The 16,777-nt window shown below is 43.6% G+C and overlaps 1 protein-coding gene across 2 annotated transcripts in view; it reads right to left on the reverse strand.

Moving 5' to 3' along the window:
- C20H1orf21 (chromosome 20 C1orf21 homolog) overlaps positions 1-16,777 on the reverse strand; it is a 109,769-nt gene that overhangs the window by 11,192 nt on the left and 81,800 nt on the right. For both annotated transcript variants that reach the window (XM_065649105.1, XM_065649106.1), the window contains exon 4: positions 480-556. In XM_065649105.1, coding sequence (XP_065505177.1) covers positions 480-556 — 77 coding nt within the window. The remainder of the gene's footprint in view (positions 1-479; positions 557-16,777) is intronic.

The raw sequence follows: 16,777 nt of genomic DNA on the forward strand, positions 1-16,777 counted from the left end.
AACCCACATTTTAAGAAACAACTTGACCATTTTAAATAGAAGTTGTTTACCACTCCTAATCCCAGGCAGCACAGCTGCTAACCTAAGCCAAGAGCAAGCAAAACTTATTTAGGGAACTTATTTAGGAACACTAGCGCATATATAAACTTGTTCATGTGTAAGTTATATGGAAAGCTGAGAAATAACAGAGCATGGCACACCTATAGGCACAGCAAGGTGCATCTCACACTTTTTTTTTATTTTTTAATAAGTCTTGCATCCCAGCCGAGTAAAGGAGAGGATGCTGCAGGGATGCCGCCAGCTGAGTCATTGGCACAGGGGCACAGGTGACCTTACCTATTTTATTTAAACTGGGTTTGCTTTTAGGGCTGCTGGAACCACCGATGGGTTTTTGCTAGGTAGTAACTGAGAATCTCACAGATACTGTTTTAATCCCGTGTTTATTTGTATTACAATTGAAAGAAAAAAAATCAACTTACTTTGCTCTGGGTTGATGTACTAATCCCGGGATCTCTTTATTAGATTTAAGTCTTACATTTGAACTGGCACTTTTTTCCTGAAACACACAAAAAAGCACACAACAGAGATACCATCAGTATTAACGAAGCACACAAAGCGCGACAGGCGTTTGTCGTCAGGGTGTCACGCTCCGCTGGGTGCAGGCTCTCCTACCTGTACAACAACGAGAAAAGCTCACCAAAAACCAAATTAAAGGCAACACGATTGATGCAATGACCCTGGGTGGGCAATTTTTAAATGTCCTGGGCTCGGTGGCCTGGGGTTTTGCCTCTGGGTCGGATGTGTAGGGATCAAATGCCACCCTGGCCCATAACTCCAGCGGTCCACGGAAAAGCAGGGAGAGTCGTATCGATGACAACACTAATTGGCACCTTTAATTGGCAATATGAAGCATTGAAAAGGCCGAGCCCCAGAGTCACCCCAGACCTGCTCAGAACAGAGGTGAGAAGCTTCAGCATCACATGGAAAATCGTACGTGAGAGAAAGCGAAGAGCGAACGTGCCAGTGAGACAAGCAGCAACGGCGGCTTTGACCTGCTCAGACGGAAAATTGGACACGAGGGGCCCAAGGAAGCAAACCAGAATGTGTTTTTGGACAAGAACCCAACCATGGCCCCCACAGAGGACCAGAGCCATTAAAAAACATCTTTAAAAAAGGGTTGGGAGAGAAAAGAGTTTAGTTGAGAGGCAGCACTTCAAGGAAACATCTTATCCCGGTGCCAAACGCTTCTGTAAACCAAAGCTCAGTGCACACACGTACCTCTGGTCTGCAAAATCTCTGAGAAGGACACGACCCCTTCCAGCTTTCCCAGTATTTGGGAAAGCTGCTGGTGCAGATGGGAGAGCCGAGTCCAACCTTACAGCTCGCCCGCTCTGCACATCCATCTGAATTTCCTAGGCATGTCATGCCCGTGACAATTTAAGAAATGTAAAACTAAGAATTAGTGCCTTTGTGGGTAATTTCGGTGGGTTTGTTTTGTCTTATTTAGTCTGAATCACACAACATGATTTTTAAGAGGGCTACTAAATCACTGAATTTAAAGAAAAAGAGGCTGTCTAGCAGTTAATCTTTTAACGAATAATTCTACGAGGGCTGTAAACATCAACTGCCTCAGCATATTTAACACTGTTTAATGCATATCTTCTAATCCTCCTGAACAGAAAGTGGTGCCTTGCATGAAAATCACAGCGAGAGAGCAACGAGCCTTTCTTCCGAGCCTTAACAAACGTCGCCGTGTGCGTGTTCCATCCCACAGCCACTGCCTGCCCGCGGTCCCACCATGTCACATCAAAGCAGCAGAACCACTCGTTTTCACAGCATCTTCTAGTTTTAACAGTGTTAACCGGGGATGACTATGTATGTGCATGTTGCATGTGTGGTGAACATGCACGTACGTAGTCATACCTGAGATTCCATCTGGTTGTTCAGCCTGGAGAAGAGAAGCTCCGGGGAGATCTTATTGTGGCCTTTCCATACGTAAAAGGGGCCGATAAGAAAGATGGGCACAGACTTTTGAGCAGGGCCTGTTGCGATAGGACAAGGGGTGATGGTTTTAAACTAAAGGAGGGAGATTCAGGCCGGACATGAGGAAGGAATTGTTGGCCCTGAGGGTGGTGAGAGCCTGGCCCAGGTTGGCCAGAGAGGTGGTGGCTGAACCATCCCTGGAGACATCCCAGGCCAGGCTGGACGGGGCTCTGAGCAACCGGAGCTGCTGCAGATGTCCCTGCTCAGGGCAGGGGGGGCACTGGGGGAGCTTTGGAGGTCCCTTCCCACCCATAGATTCTATGACTGATACCGCTCATATGAGTTGAGGTATGAGCCGCAACTGTCAAGCAAACTCATACGCAACTGTGAAGCAAAATAAAGAGAGGGACAGGTCTCACGGAGAAGACACCACAAGCAGGAATCAGCTAAATCCCAACCTCATACACCGGGTGAGACTTTCTCCTCAAATCTGCCCCACCAGTTGGTTTGCCACAACGCAGAGGGTCTGCACTGCACATCTGGAATGGCACATCTGGATGGTCCGGCAGGCTTGTTCTGCAGCAATAACACCTGACCACCTACTGCAAGGCACGGTGAATTTTTGCCGTCTCTTCTGTCTCTGCACACCGCCACCCTGCGGGCACACACCTTTCCCCATCAAAAAAACAGCCGTCAATCCATTGCCCCAGTTAAAAGCGAACGGATGTTCCGATTTACAGCTCCCGCGCTGGGAGCTGCGGTAAATCACGGCAGCGCAAACCCGGCTTCCCACACCGGCGCTTGCGGTTTGGGCTCGGTGCAGCTGGAATCCGCACAAATCCCAGCCTAAAGAAACTTCTGCCGCTTAGGAACAAATAGAAAAACACAAGAAAAATACAAGTTGCTTTCTCTCCGTGGGTCTCAGAGTGGTATTCAGAATATTAACTGACTTGCACAGGAAATAAAATTCTAGTTCACTTGACTTCAAGATCCCAAAGTTTACTCTTTCCCTGCTGTTCCTTCTGATAATTACGACACCTCAATTATCTATTACTTACAATTCTCCTACTTAAGCAGAGAGCATGTCACCTTCTCCATCTGTTGCTCAGCAGGAACACGCAGAAAAAGAGGAGTTAAGAGAAAAATAAAACCCAACCAGGTCTCAAATTGGCTCTTTGCTTTGTTTATAGCTATTATTTACGGCATTGATATTTCATTACACTGACCGAAATATTGGCTTTGATAAAAATAGATATCCAAAAATAATTCTTCCAAATACAAACAAATAGAATTTTTTTTTCCCAGTCACTTTGAAGACAAATTGACTAATCAGAAATTAATGGTTTGGATTCTAATATCGAGCTTACAAAAACACCCAAAATGCTTTAACACAGTCAGATTCCTCTTCCAGGCTGAACTGACTTTGGTTGAAGGGTCACATCTTTCAGTTTAACCTCATTTTCTCCCTTATTTAACTTGAAATAAAGTTACCGTGCACCAGAACCGCAACTGCTTTTAGAGTCCTAATATGTCGCAAATAGAAATTAAGACACAAAAGCTTCGTTTTAATCTAGCTCCGCTTATAAGGATTATTTAAAGTAAATACAGTAAATGATGCGTAACACCACAAGCTTAAAAATAAACCTGCCAGGATGCTGCACTCGGATAGCGGCATTAGCCAGTCTATAGTAAAAAGGTAAATAGTGGACATTTTACTCCCCACTATTTTGCAATTAATCATTATCACGGTAAAGCTGTCGTCCAATCAAGGTGATTTCATTTGATAGATTCGTTAATTATGCTTAATTCCTTCATAAAGGATGCAGCGTATCAGAATTTTGGGGCATTAACAGATGGCGGTGACTCTGCTGCCAGATGCTATTAGCACAGCAACAGCCACTACTGCCATTCTAATTAAATATCTGTCAACATTTCCCTCGATGCTTCCCCTCTTACAAACCCATTTCTAGAGACACGTGGGCTTCATTTGAAGTATTTTTTCGCTTTTCTTCGTAAAACTGCCACAGATGGACCCAGGTAAGCTGCTAATAGTCTTCCCAACTCTCCTAACAAGCACAGGGCTTAGTACAAAAGGGCTGACTTTTAAGAGATGCTTCCACAACTAATACCATATTTTATGATTTTTACGTTATTTACATTTTACATTATTTCATGCATTTTTAAACTGGTTAAATTGACCAGGAGGAAATCAACCAAAGACGGTAGCGGCAATTCTGCTGCCTAATGTAATGGCCAGTTTTCATTACTTACAGTCCTATTTTGGTTACAATAATTAAACAAATATAGAACCAAACGGGGGAACCCCCCCCATAAAACAGTAAAACTTAATGTAAGCAAAATGGGGTTCTTAGTTTCAAGTCTGGTTTTTGTTTAATTTGGAAAAGGCTGAAGTATCCAACTTGGAGCCACGGATGTTTGAAGGTGGCACGTTCCCCCATATTAGGATCATTTTTAAGATTGATTTGTCTTTATAGATTTGCTACTAAAATATATTGAAGTTGATAGAAAGACCAAAGGTCTCTCCAGATGCTGATCACATTTTGCTCAATATTGGTAGTTTACAGTTGGTCAAATATTTATAAAATAACATTCCTGATTTATATCAAGATGACACTTTTCTTCAAAGGAGCCCACAGCGCCTTTCAAACTGCTTTCTGGAGCCACGTAATTCACCATTAAAAATATTCCGGGGAAAAATGAAGCATTTAGTTTCTTTTCCTACCGTGAACCACTCTTTTAAAATAATTGCGTTTTAAAAGAAGGAAACCAAATGCATCAGTTAGAAATGCCACGGAAGATGTAAAATTCCAATATGCCAGCCCAGCACTTTTTACCTCCCCCAGTTACAAGGACCAGCCTCAGGTAATAATATTTTACATGGGTTGTCTCGATGCATCAGGGTGAACACGGGAGAAGAACAGACCCATGAGATTTTACTCGAGTTTCCTTGCTTTATACACACGTTTCTATTTATTTCTTATATTATCATCCGGTAGGAAGAGAGCTTCTTTCTCCTTGCTCTGGCTAGCTGGAAGCAAAACCACCTGAAAATGTTATTTAAGGTAACTTTATAAGGAAGAGGCAAATCAAGCATTGAAAAATCTCAGATGCTGGTCAAACAAGATTATTCTTGGATCCAGGCTCATCAGAGGAATCACATTATCCCTGCCACAATGTGTATATATTCAGAAGGGGTCTAGGGCACATGCATGCAAAGAGAGACAAAGAAATAGGTGCTCATGGTGGGAAGACGCCCAAGAAAGACATTACCATCACAGTCATCAGAAGGACCTTCTACCTTTCCAAAATCAAGTCTTAAAGCAACCTTCTACCAGCGAAGGTCACGAGAAGAGCCAATATCGGAACAAAGCCCCCCTGAGCTCTCCAATGCAACTCCCAGGTGGCTGTGACCATGGACGCGGTCACGTCAACCCCTGAAGACACAACCGTGACACAAGTCAATGGGTGCTGACACTTCACTACTGATGCCCGTCTTGCCCCAGGCTCCTAGAAAATGTTGTTTGTGATCCACCAGGAGAACTCAGTTTTAAGGTGCACCTTCTAACCGAGGCGCCTGAGGCAACGATGTCGTTCAGCTTGTCCGTTTGACCCAGTGTCGCCAACCTGCCGCCTTGGTCTTCAGAACGAAGACTTCAAAACACGGCTGTTTTTCTCAGGTAATCCTGAGAAGCGAGGTGACAGAAAACTGAGAGTAGCACTACTCATCGATACAAATATACGAAGGTTTTGGGCACTGAGAGCCTAAAGGGATGTGTCTCGGGTATAACACAATGGTGTAAATACAACAACATCTCCACGTGTCCCACGAACGGATGGACACAGGACTGTGTCTCCCATGTGCGGAGCTGCGTGGCCAATAAAGGAAAAAACCCCTATTTATGCATGTTCCAAACCAGCAAGAATTCCCTACTATAAGCTCTCATTCTCCCAGCATTGTCCAAGGCTCAGATTTTCAGATTTTTGGTAGATTGCAATTATGTAAATGCCATCGCTGGGAGATATTTCCTATGTCTGTATTTTGCTCCTCCCAGCGTCTGTTTTATTTGCATTAATTCTCAAATTTGCACAAGGCGCAAGATTTAAGACCCAAGAGAATGAAGTTATAGTTCTTGCTACACAACAAATTCCAGCAAGCATGGGAAAAACGTATATTTGAAAGGACATAATAGTTTGAATAATATTAAATATGACATGTACTATGATGCACATGAGCGGTATTATGGCTGCAGGAGGAGCCTTAAATCTGATTTATGTATTTTGTACCATCTTTTCAGCATTTTGGTTAGCCATTACTTTTGAATAGTAGAAAAAATTACTATTATTTCACAAAGAACATAGCAGCCTGCTCACTTACTGAGTTTCCAGTCCTCAGATGTATAAACATGGATTTTGTCTGGATTCTCCATCCAAACGAATTTATTGGAGAGTAATACTGAGAATAGATATCATATACGTCAGAATGAAAGACAATCATAAACGTTTTAAAATTTTTATAAGCTGTTTAAATCAGTAATTGAGGCTGGTTTTTTAAGTGCTTATCTCCTCTAAGTTTCCTTGGAACAAGAACAGAGAAATAAGCATGTCTCCTCTGTGTTAGCAAAAAGAGGCACCAATAAGTAAATATATCCCACCAAGGATGGATAAAAATAGCTTTGGATGCTCAAGATGCTGCAGATATTTGAGCCAACACTAGGTGAAGAACTAGCTTAAAATCCAATAACAGGCCTCAAAATACCAACGTCCAACACATATTTAAGTGTCCCAAAATGACTATGGGCCCAATACACCCTTTAATGTGTCCATCATAGAACCGTTTTGGTTGGAACAGACCCTCAAGATCATCGAGTCCAACCATAACCCACCCCCGGCACTGCCCCATGTCCTGAGAACCTCATGTCCGTCTGTCCAGCCCCTCCAGGGATGGTGACTCCAGCACTGCCCTGGGCAGCCTGTTCCAACGCCCAACAACCCTTTGGGGAAGAAACGTTTCCTAATATCAAATCTATATATCCTATCACCTCACCTTGTGCATCGCCTGTTCCCAAAACCACCCCTCACAGGTTGACGAGGACAAGGAAAAGACTCAATATGAGCTCTGGCCTCCTCTTCCAGAAAGCAGCAAATCTCTTCTCCAGGACAGCGCTGGTGCCAGCAATGGCATGGCCATGGGGCAGGTGGGAGTTGGGCTGGGACGTCTGCTCCGCTGGGAGGGATGCGCAGCAGAGGGGAGGTCCCGTACGCCGAGCAAGATTAAGATGGCCTGGGATGGATCCTCCACTCATCCACAAAACTTCAGCGGCTCCTTGATCAGAATGTGAAACAGCATTGTGAAACTCCAGGAGATCGGTCTCCTGAAAGCTTCACGTGGCTTCAGCCACCACTGAAGGAAGATATTTCAAAACGTCGTCTGATTGCATCACCCGAAGGCACGTATCCAAACCACTTCAACAGATTTCTGTCTAACCTGTTCTCCAAACTCCCATCCTGCAGGTTCTCTCAACAGCCTGGCCCTCATTTTGCCACTTCCCTGAAAGCTCAAACATTTAATCCTACTACTCGGCTTAAATCCTCACCTGATGTCATCTGGCATCTCTCAGTGGTCATGGAGAAAAACTGATTGTCATGCCTTTTAAAGCAACCTTTTCTATATCAGGCAACTTGCGTTTTCTTCTGTATTTTTAGGCTAAACGAATCAATTCCTTCCATCTTCCGTTACAGCTTACGTTTGCTAAACCTCCTACTGTCCCTCCCCTCTGGGCTCGTTCCCATCTGCCTACTTCTTTCCTACCGAGCACACTTCTAATTCCGGTCACAGGATTTAAAGCCTCGCTGCAGTCGGGATGTAGCACATTTATTGCCACATTTCAGAGCCGAAGAAGCTCCTGTTTTTAAGGTTTATCTCAAACCAGCGAGGTTAACCTACCAGGTTCAGAGACGGCATTTCTCTGCCTGCAGCAGCCCCACCCGAGACTCATCAGCAAATGGCTGGTTGGGGTTTCTCTAAAAAAAGGAAAGTACATTTATTTTGAAAAGAGGGTTAGGTCACATATTTGTATTTAAAAAACAGAGGCAGCTCCACTTCAAATCTCTCTGACTTCCATGAGCCCTCTCTGAACATCCTCATTTTGTAACTCTAAGTCACGGCTTACTGCTGAAATAATACCATTAAGTTTTATTACCACACATGCAGGGGACATCTGTACCCTGTGCATTCATACTTCAAAAAACCACGAGGTAAATAAATGCTGAAGGAGCAATAAGCTGCGCTCAGCTTCTCTAACTGGTACAGAAAATTTGTGGTACAGTACTTAAGATCTTTCCCACGTCAAAAAGCTGGGGGGGGTGACCTGTGTTCCTGCCTCAAACCTTGGAATGTTTAACAAAATAATTATTTGGTGAGAACAGAATTATCAGAAAGCAAATTATCCACATGTTCCGTAACTCACAATCCAACAGATCTTCCCAAAATTAACAAAAATCACAAGCAACAAGCCAAACAGGCACGACTAGTCATTTCAATTTTGCTATTTCTAATCAAAACCAACTTTGGAGTCTGAAAGTTGATTTCTGGCCATTTGCAGACACCAGGTTTTAACACACTCTCTATTTTCTTTTCAAGTCAGGTGAGTGCAAGGATAAGAAAAGCAGCTCTAAAATTTAGTGGGGTTGTCCCATCACAGGAATGTTCAGAAAATGATGGGCTGGCACTTTACTACCAGCAGTGCCAAACACGAAAGCTTTCTGCCTGAGGCACAAGTATAGTCCCGTGCACGTTCATGGGCACGGTACTTACAACGAGGAGAAAACTGAGAGTTTGTAGGGAAATCCTGTCTCATTTTTCGCTGCAGTGTTGCAGTATTATCATTCAATTACTTCCCTACACTTAATTAGCTCCTTCTTTAATCTTAGTGTGATAATGAGAACTTTAATTCAAACCATATACCACATCAATGACCCTAACAGCAAAAATAGATTTTATTAAAGGCACCAAAGCCCTATAATCCCTCTGCCTTTTTATAACACTGTGAGCCATATAAAAGCACAGCAGCTGCAACGGGCCAAGAATCTTCTCTGATTGCTACTAAGAACATTAACAACCAAAACCTATTTTGAAATCCAAATCGGTAAGCTGTGATTAGTATTTCTCACTTGTTTGTCCCTCTGGCAAAATAGAAGAGCAGCAGAGACGTGGTGATGAGGGCTCTCTGCAGATCCTATACCTATGTTCAACCAAAGACCACGTTACGTCATTTGTTCTCTCAAAACTCTAAACTTTTCCAGAACCCATAGCAGAGGTCCATGATGTATGTTCCCTCCTTGGCTCTTCTGTGGCCCACATTTTGTAAACTGTTAAAAACAGACTAGAGACCTAGCGAGACCTAGAACATCAAGACCTAGCCAGGAGCACACTTGACCTTCACTCGGGCTTATCGGCTCCATCAGGAACACCGACTAATAGATCGTATAACTTTTACAAAGACAACTGGAAACACCGTGCTTGGCGCTTAGCGGCCAAATCTGGCAACGCTGACCCAAAACTTCTCAACCTGAAGGACTGCAAAAGCTGTTTTGAAACAAACTGAGGCACGAACTGTGGGTCAGGATCACTTTTCCCCTACCAGCGACACGCAGAACTGCTCTCATTCCCTGACTCCGTTCACAAAAAGCAGGGCCTGCCACACCACTGAGGCCACGGGACGTGATGGAGCAAGTCCCTGAGGCTTAAACTTGTTGTTAACAGCCTTCCTGATGCAAACTTCAACCTAGGCACACTTTGCTCCTGGATCTGCAAAGCGCTTAAGGGCTCGTTTCATCTCACAGAGGTGCCTAAGACCCCTTAGGTCAATGGTACATCTGCCCATAACGCTGCTCGCCTGAATCACGACTCTTCCAGTTTAAGACCGCATGTGCTGAAGACTAATTTTGGAGCTATCAAACATCACGCCGACAACAAATGACTTCACGCTCTTTGCGGTACTGCTATGTGTGTTTAAAACAGCTGGGTAAGGCACGCCGGGAAGGAAAACCGAAGGGGAAGACGGACAAACAACCAGCCCCAGGAACAGCATGGAGGCCACCTCAAGAAGCCTCTGCCACATATAAGCCAAATTGATAAAATTGCCTTCACCGGAGAAAAGAAGGGCAAACACCACATGGGCGACCACATTTTGCCATGTTCAAACCTCATTTAAACCAACAGCGATCAACTGAGCGTAATGAGCAGAAGGAAATTACAGGTACCTGCTCCAAACCTGTGAGCTCCTGCACCCACGTTCTCTTTTCTCCAGCCCATCTCCGTACCTTTCTGCTGCTCCGACAGCACCAAGTGAGGCATCTGTGATCACACCGACCTCGGATGGAGCCGGTGCACGGCTATTTCCCCATGCACATGGCTGTTTCCCCCCTCCACTCGCTTCTGAAAGGTCACATTAAGCAATTCGTTAACCGGCCAGTGGGTGCAGAGAAAGCTCAGGGCGTTATCAAAGCTTATCTGGGAAAGACAAACACTTTGATGATTAGGTGGTCTCCTCCTAATCCTCACATTCAGAGGTTAGTTTAAGCCCCAAATTCCTGGGGTTTAAAACCACTTTCAATTAACATCAGCCATGGCCCTGGGCCTCCCGGATGCCCCACGGGACCCAGGGGAGCTGCACGGCCGCCTCCCGGACCTTCAGCACATGGTCTCCTGCACTGATAAGAACACTGGCCAGAATTAATAACTCAATATGTGTTCAGAGAATATTTTTCAATACCAAAAGGTATTTATTTACCTCTCGGTAGGTCCGTCTCTCATTAAGAGTGCAGTTTCACAGTCAATTTGCGGCCATTTGAGTGAGGCCTGTCACTAATAGTGTCCCAGCCATGGACTTTTGGTGCGTTCCTGCCAGGACTAGGACTCGTCTGGCCCTGTAAGGAGTCCTGTTAATCATAGAATCACAGAACAGTTTGGGTTGAAGGGACCTTCACAGCCCATCCAGTGCCCCCCCCCGCCATGAGCAGGGACATCTGCACCAGCTCAGGTTGCTCAGAGCGCCGTCCAGCCTGGCCTGGGATGTCTCCGGGGATGGTTCATCCACCACCGCTCTGGGCACTCACTGCTCTGCCCGAAAATAAAACTTTGAAGTCTTTTTTGCAGGGTCCAATCACGCCAAGTGATTCCAACGGATGTGCGGCCCGCCAAGGGCCAAAGCCAACGCAGCAAGGAGGCGGCACAGCCGGGGAAACTCTCCCTCTCTCGTGGTTTCCACCCCAAAGCTCACCTCTTTGGAAAGCTGCGCACCATTAGTTGTCCTCCTCTGTCCCCACCCTTACCTTGTCAGCCTTTATTTACTGATGTATGGATGCTACTGCGAACAAAGATGTCTCCATGGGACATGGTTTAGTGCCAGAGTTAGGTTATGGTTGGACTCAATGACCTTAAGGGTCTCTTCCAACCAAAATGATTCTATGATTCTATGATTATAGATGATTCATGGCTTTGTATTCACGATAGCCTTCTCTTTCCCTTTTCTCCTACCCAGGAGGTACCTTTGCAAAGACTTTAAACTATGCAACTTGTGCCTTCATGTGATTATAAGTAGTGCCCATTGACACGGCTGCAAAGAAGGTTCAAGTGAAGAAAACATATATCAAGAGTAAGTCCTACGTCCCAAATATTCAATAAATTGGATTTCCCAAATGAATTATGAAAACGAACCTCCCAGCGTAATTATCTTGCTGAAAGACAAAAGGATCTTTCAGATGTTTTGTTTAAAATTATTTAATATCCAAGTATTGATTAAAACATTTTAGAATGACTGCCTATTTATCACAAAACCCAGAATACAGTGATTAATTTCAAGACAAGAAAAATAATCTAATAACAAGCAACATGATTTAATTCTACATGTTGTACTCTGCCTCTTGTTATATTTGGTCTAAGCTATCAGCCTGCTGTAAAAGCCAGCCAAGAATTCTTCAAGCCCTGCCAGAGCTAGAAATATTGGCCAGAAATATTTGCCATATCACAGCTCAGTTTCCAAAAAAGAAAGATGCTGGACTTCCACAGCCAGGAAAACGCAAGGTGCAAACGACAATAAAAAATGGACTTATTTAATACGGTTGGAATGCATCAGATCAAATGAATCCAAGTGCTCTTAATCCCATAGGACTGCAGCATGACAAATACGCTTCATTTGGACACTCGGTCCCCGTGAGTCAAACCCATCTGGAAGCTTCGGCCCCGCAACCGCTGGATGTGATTCAATGAGCATGAGGCAACGATTTCCAGTCCTCGGCAGCCTTCCCCCTCCGAGAGCCAGACAGTTCTACCTTGGATTAAATTTATCGATTTTTCCACTGTGTATAAATAACAGCATCGTCGGGCAATTTCAGATGAGTTCACTGACCGCAGTATCAATGGATTTTGCTAATTTTTTCAAAGCGCTCAGAAGACACAGAACAATGGTGTGTTATAATTAGGTGTAATGGCAGAGGTGGCTTCTGCAGTACATGTATCTCCAAGAAAAATGTGTCGACACACATATGCCCATAAGAACTTTGGGCTTTATATTTACTTACTGTAGGACACAATATCTTCGGCCACAGCCCGTCGTATTCGTTTCAGCGAGGCTACCTGTTGCGGTAAGCCCTGCTCCTGGGAGAAATTAGTCTCTCTCAAAGAAATCTCACCTTTTTTGCTGTTTTATTCAGCGCTCAGACCTTCACTGATCACAGTCAAGGTAGGAGCCCACGTACAAACCCGACAAATGAGGGAAAAATTCGGAACGAACCCCAATTCTTCATCTTGGATCAGTCAGGGGTGTGCAGATGCCCGGTCTCAAAGCTGCTTTGAGATCATCTTTTTCACCCACTTTACTTTCAAGCAGCAGCAATGCTCACCCATCCAAATAGCGAATTTACAGCGCAAATGCGCCCTGAAAACGGCCTCTGATCGGAATCACAAGGGTTCTTCAAATGAGATTGAGTATAAATATTTTGGACGTACTGATTCTCAAAGAAATGTAAAGCAGGATTTTTATATTTTTTAAAGGAGACGATGAGGAGATCCTTTTTTAAGCTCATTCTGACATAATATAATGATAAAGTCCACTACTCGCATGTCGGTGCTAATTAATCAGACTGACTGAATCTGAGCTTTGGCTAATACCGAAGCATTGTATAACGAAGGTGTTCAATGCTCTTCATGCCGCAGCAATAAAACTTGCTCCCAAAATCCACCCTTTGGCTTTCAGTTGTGCTTCATGACCTCAGCTTGTATTTTGAAGCAAATATCCATTCTGTAGTATTTTCAGGAAAGCCTTTATATGGGAAAAATGTTGTACACTAACAGTACTTGCAACTTATATTTAAAAAAATAATAATATTTAGGTAAATACCGTATTTCAGCTATACTGGTTGCAGGGAACATGTGATATGCCTTGATTTTCATACGGCTTTTGTCATCATCTCGCTGGGTATTTTCATAAACAAGTTAAGAAAACCAAGTCTGTTTGTTGAGACCTACAAGACAAAAGCACTCAAGGATAAAGCAAAGCTGGTCAGGAAGCCACACAGAAGGTAGTTTACCGTGGCACATTGTTAAAGTAGAGGAATATATCAAGCGGGATTTTGTTGGTATCTATCCTGGAGCTGGATTTTCATTAGGGACTGGGATGATGAATAATAATGAATTGGAGACTACGAATACTTTCCGAAACCATGGAGAACATCAAGCCAGGAGAGACTCTGCTTCGCAGGATTCAAAGTTATCCCGACAACTTGGAGAGACGTACTGAGAAAGACAGGAGATGATTCAAACAGCGCCAAAGTGCTGGGTCTTACTTGCAGGCAGGAATAACCAACTGGATATATACAACATGGAAACACCAGCTTACGTAATAATTCTGCTTAACAGGATCTAGAAGCTTGCTGGACACGAATCATCACTATCATGCTCTTGCAAAACAGACAAGTGTCATACTGATGCACGTAAAAGGTGCAATGGGCTGCAGAATATGTGACCTTCTTCAGCTACATGCACCAAGAAGATCTCAAACTACCACGAGAACAACTTTGCCCCACAAAGTGTGACCGTCGAGAAAACCCTTCATGACCTAGAACTGCTCAACCTAAAAGATTACAGAAGGAAGACACAATAAACTTCTGTTCTCCATACCCACAATGACCCCAACAACCACGATGACATACACTTTGACCATTAACGTCGAAGTTTGAATGGCAACACCGTCAACTATTTCACTGCCCAACATTTTGGTGGTGGCATTCAGCTGAAGTCCCAATATGCCCTCCCTTCCCTGACAACTACTGATCCTATTCCTAGTCCACTCCCACGACTGTTCCTGACAGCTTCTTTATCCACACGAGGCAATGAGCTTGAAGCAGGAGCAGAATAATTATTTGGTATCTCCCACCCCAGTGTTAAGTTCCTCTAAACTCAATTAATCACGAAGAACCTCTGGCAGCTCACAATTTGGCAGCAAGATACACCAAAGTAATAAGTGATTTCACATTCTGCTTTTGAACGCAAGCTATTAAATTCACATACTGTGCTACTTTAATCAAGAATAGTTAATTAAGCTGTTCCCTTGATACGAATTTTTATCATTCTGCACCAGCCATACATCATTTTCACAGGACTCAGACTGTGGCCACGATGCACGTTTGTAATCTGTCTTTCCAAATTAATCTGTCACCATTTGTAAGCTCAAAGCAGATCAAATACATTTTGTCTCGCCAGTAACTGGGCCAAGTTTGGGGACACGGGGGACCGGAGGCTGAGCGGTGCTGGAGCACCACTTCACGCAAGGGTTCCATCGGAAAGCCGAATTACAAATCTCTCTGCACTTCATCGCCCAACGTGATGCAAAAGACTTTTTTATTACTTTAGCGCTTTGTGTTTGCATCACGTTTGTTTCCTTAAGTGAACTCAGCTTTATGCTTTTTGCCACCGTCATAAAATCAATTCAATAACTTACATTTGCATAGTAATCATCAGCATACATAATGCAGGAGTCAGCAGCAGAGGCCATAAAACCAGGGAGATCTGTAGTGTCAGATTATTAAAAACATTAACATATGATAAGAATCTAAGCGTAAATTTATTACAAGCAAAAATCCCCTGTGTTTTTCTATGACATTACCTGCACTCAAGGACAAGCTAATGCAACGTTCTTCTAGAACAAAACCTTCAAACACAGCAGTTGTAGGAACTCAAATTGAATCTCTCATTTTTTAAAGCACTCCCAGAACTATGATACGAAAATGACATCACTATTTGGTTATGTGACCTAATCATAAGAAAAGAGCTCTATGAAATAAAAAAGCGAACAAAATGAAAACTTGGCCAAGTTTTCCAAACCGGTGCAGGGATCCTTAACAGCGAACACTCTGCTACCGTGCTGTGAGAATCTGCTAAAATTTACACCCAGGAAAATAAAAGGCCACAGAAGACAGAGAAGATGGAAAGAAGATGTGTGACCTCATCTAGCCTTTTGTGACTGTTCAACAGCAAGTCAAGCCAAGCCTTCCATGGACCCATTTAACCATTTTTATTTAGGTTCACCTTTTGGAAGCGTTGATGTGAACTGGCTACTTTCACACTCGTGCAATTTTATTGAAACAAGCTCCGCTTCCTTCTGTCCTCTAAGTAAACGCAACCGTGGCATTAAAAATATTCAGATTTCTTAAGCAGACACCCTAAAGCTCAGGCTGGAGGCTCAGAGGCGAGAGCCTGGCACGACAAACCATGAGGTGGTTTAACGTGGGACAACTGGATCCCCATTTCCATCAAGACACTACGGAGCTGCCCTGGAAAAGTCCTTGGGTATGGAGACAAAAGTACAAGTGTCTAAGGGTACTTCGTTAGGTCACTTATTTTTTAACTGAAGATAGGCAAATAATCCGTGGTGAGTTTTATTTAAATGAAAAATCGAGTAGAGCCAGAAGAACAGCTTCCAAAACAGAACCAAGCCCAAGAGGAATAGGCAAGTCCACTCAATGAGCCTTTGAATTGGCTGGTAGCGCTTGGGCCTTTTATGTGTTTTTGCCATTTAACAGTTAGATTTGTTTAGATAGCCTCATACATATCATTATTTACATAGCAAGATAGCATAGTGTATTTAGAGATTTTATGTAAAGTTCTTTCATGCTAATCATAAAACGAAAGCATGCCAAACTTTAACTAAAGAAACATGTTCTAACACCGAGAAACTTTTATAATTAATCCTTGCCTTAGATCATCTCGGGAAGAGTTATGAGTGTAATTAACATCAGCTGAGAAATTGCTCATGTTTCTGAAATCGCTGAAACTAGACCCTGGGTAGCAGACAATCTGTATCCTTTCTATCCCATGACCAATTTATGGCTAAGCCCTGACTCACCGCATTAAGTCCGAAAATATTTCTCAGCATTAGCGATAGCTTGCTGCAGGCACAGGGCGAAACAACAGGCACCATCGTGGGGAGGGAGGAAAAAACAAACCAACAAACCCTCCAAACTCCACCTCTTGACAACGAGGATGAAGACAATGCATTGCTAAAGTCTTTTTTATTTTAGTTTTTTCTTAAAGAGGCTATTCTTAGAGGAGTGACGTGGTGCGCGGGCTGCGGTGAGCGGAAGTCTGGCCGGCGGCCAACCCGGCTGGGTTTGCTGCAAGGCTGAGCAACTCCTTTAGCTCGGGAAAACATTTCTGCTTGCTTCGTTTAAAAAAAAAAAAAAAAAAATTAAATTAAAAGGCAGAAAACTCAATACT

Source organism: Caloenas nicobarica, chromosome 20, assembly GCF_036013445.1.
Source record: "Caloenas nicobarica isolate bCalNic1 chromosome 20, bCalNic1.hap1, whole genome shotgun sequence".
NCBI classification, from domain to species: Eukaryota; Metazoa; Chordata; class Aves; order Columbiformes; family Columbidae; genus Caloenas; species Caloenas nicobarica.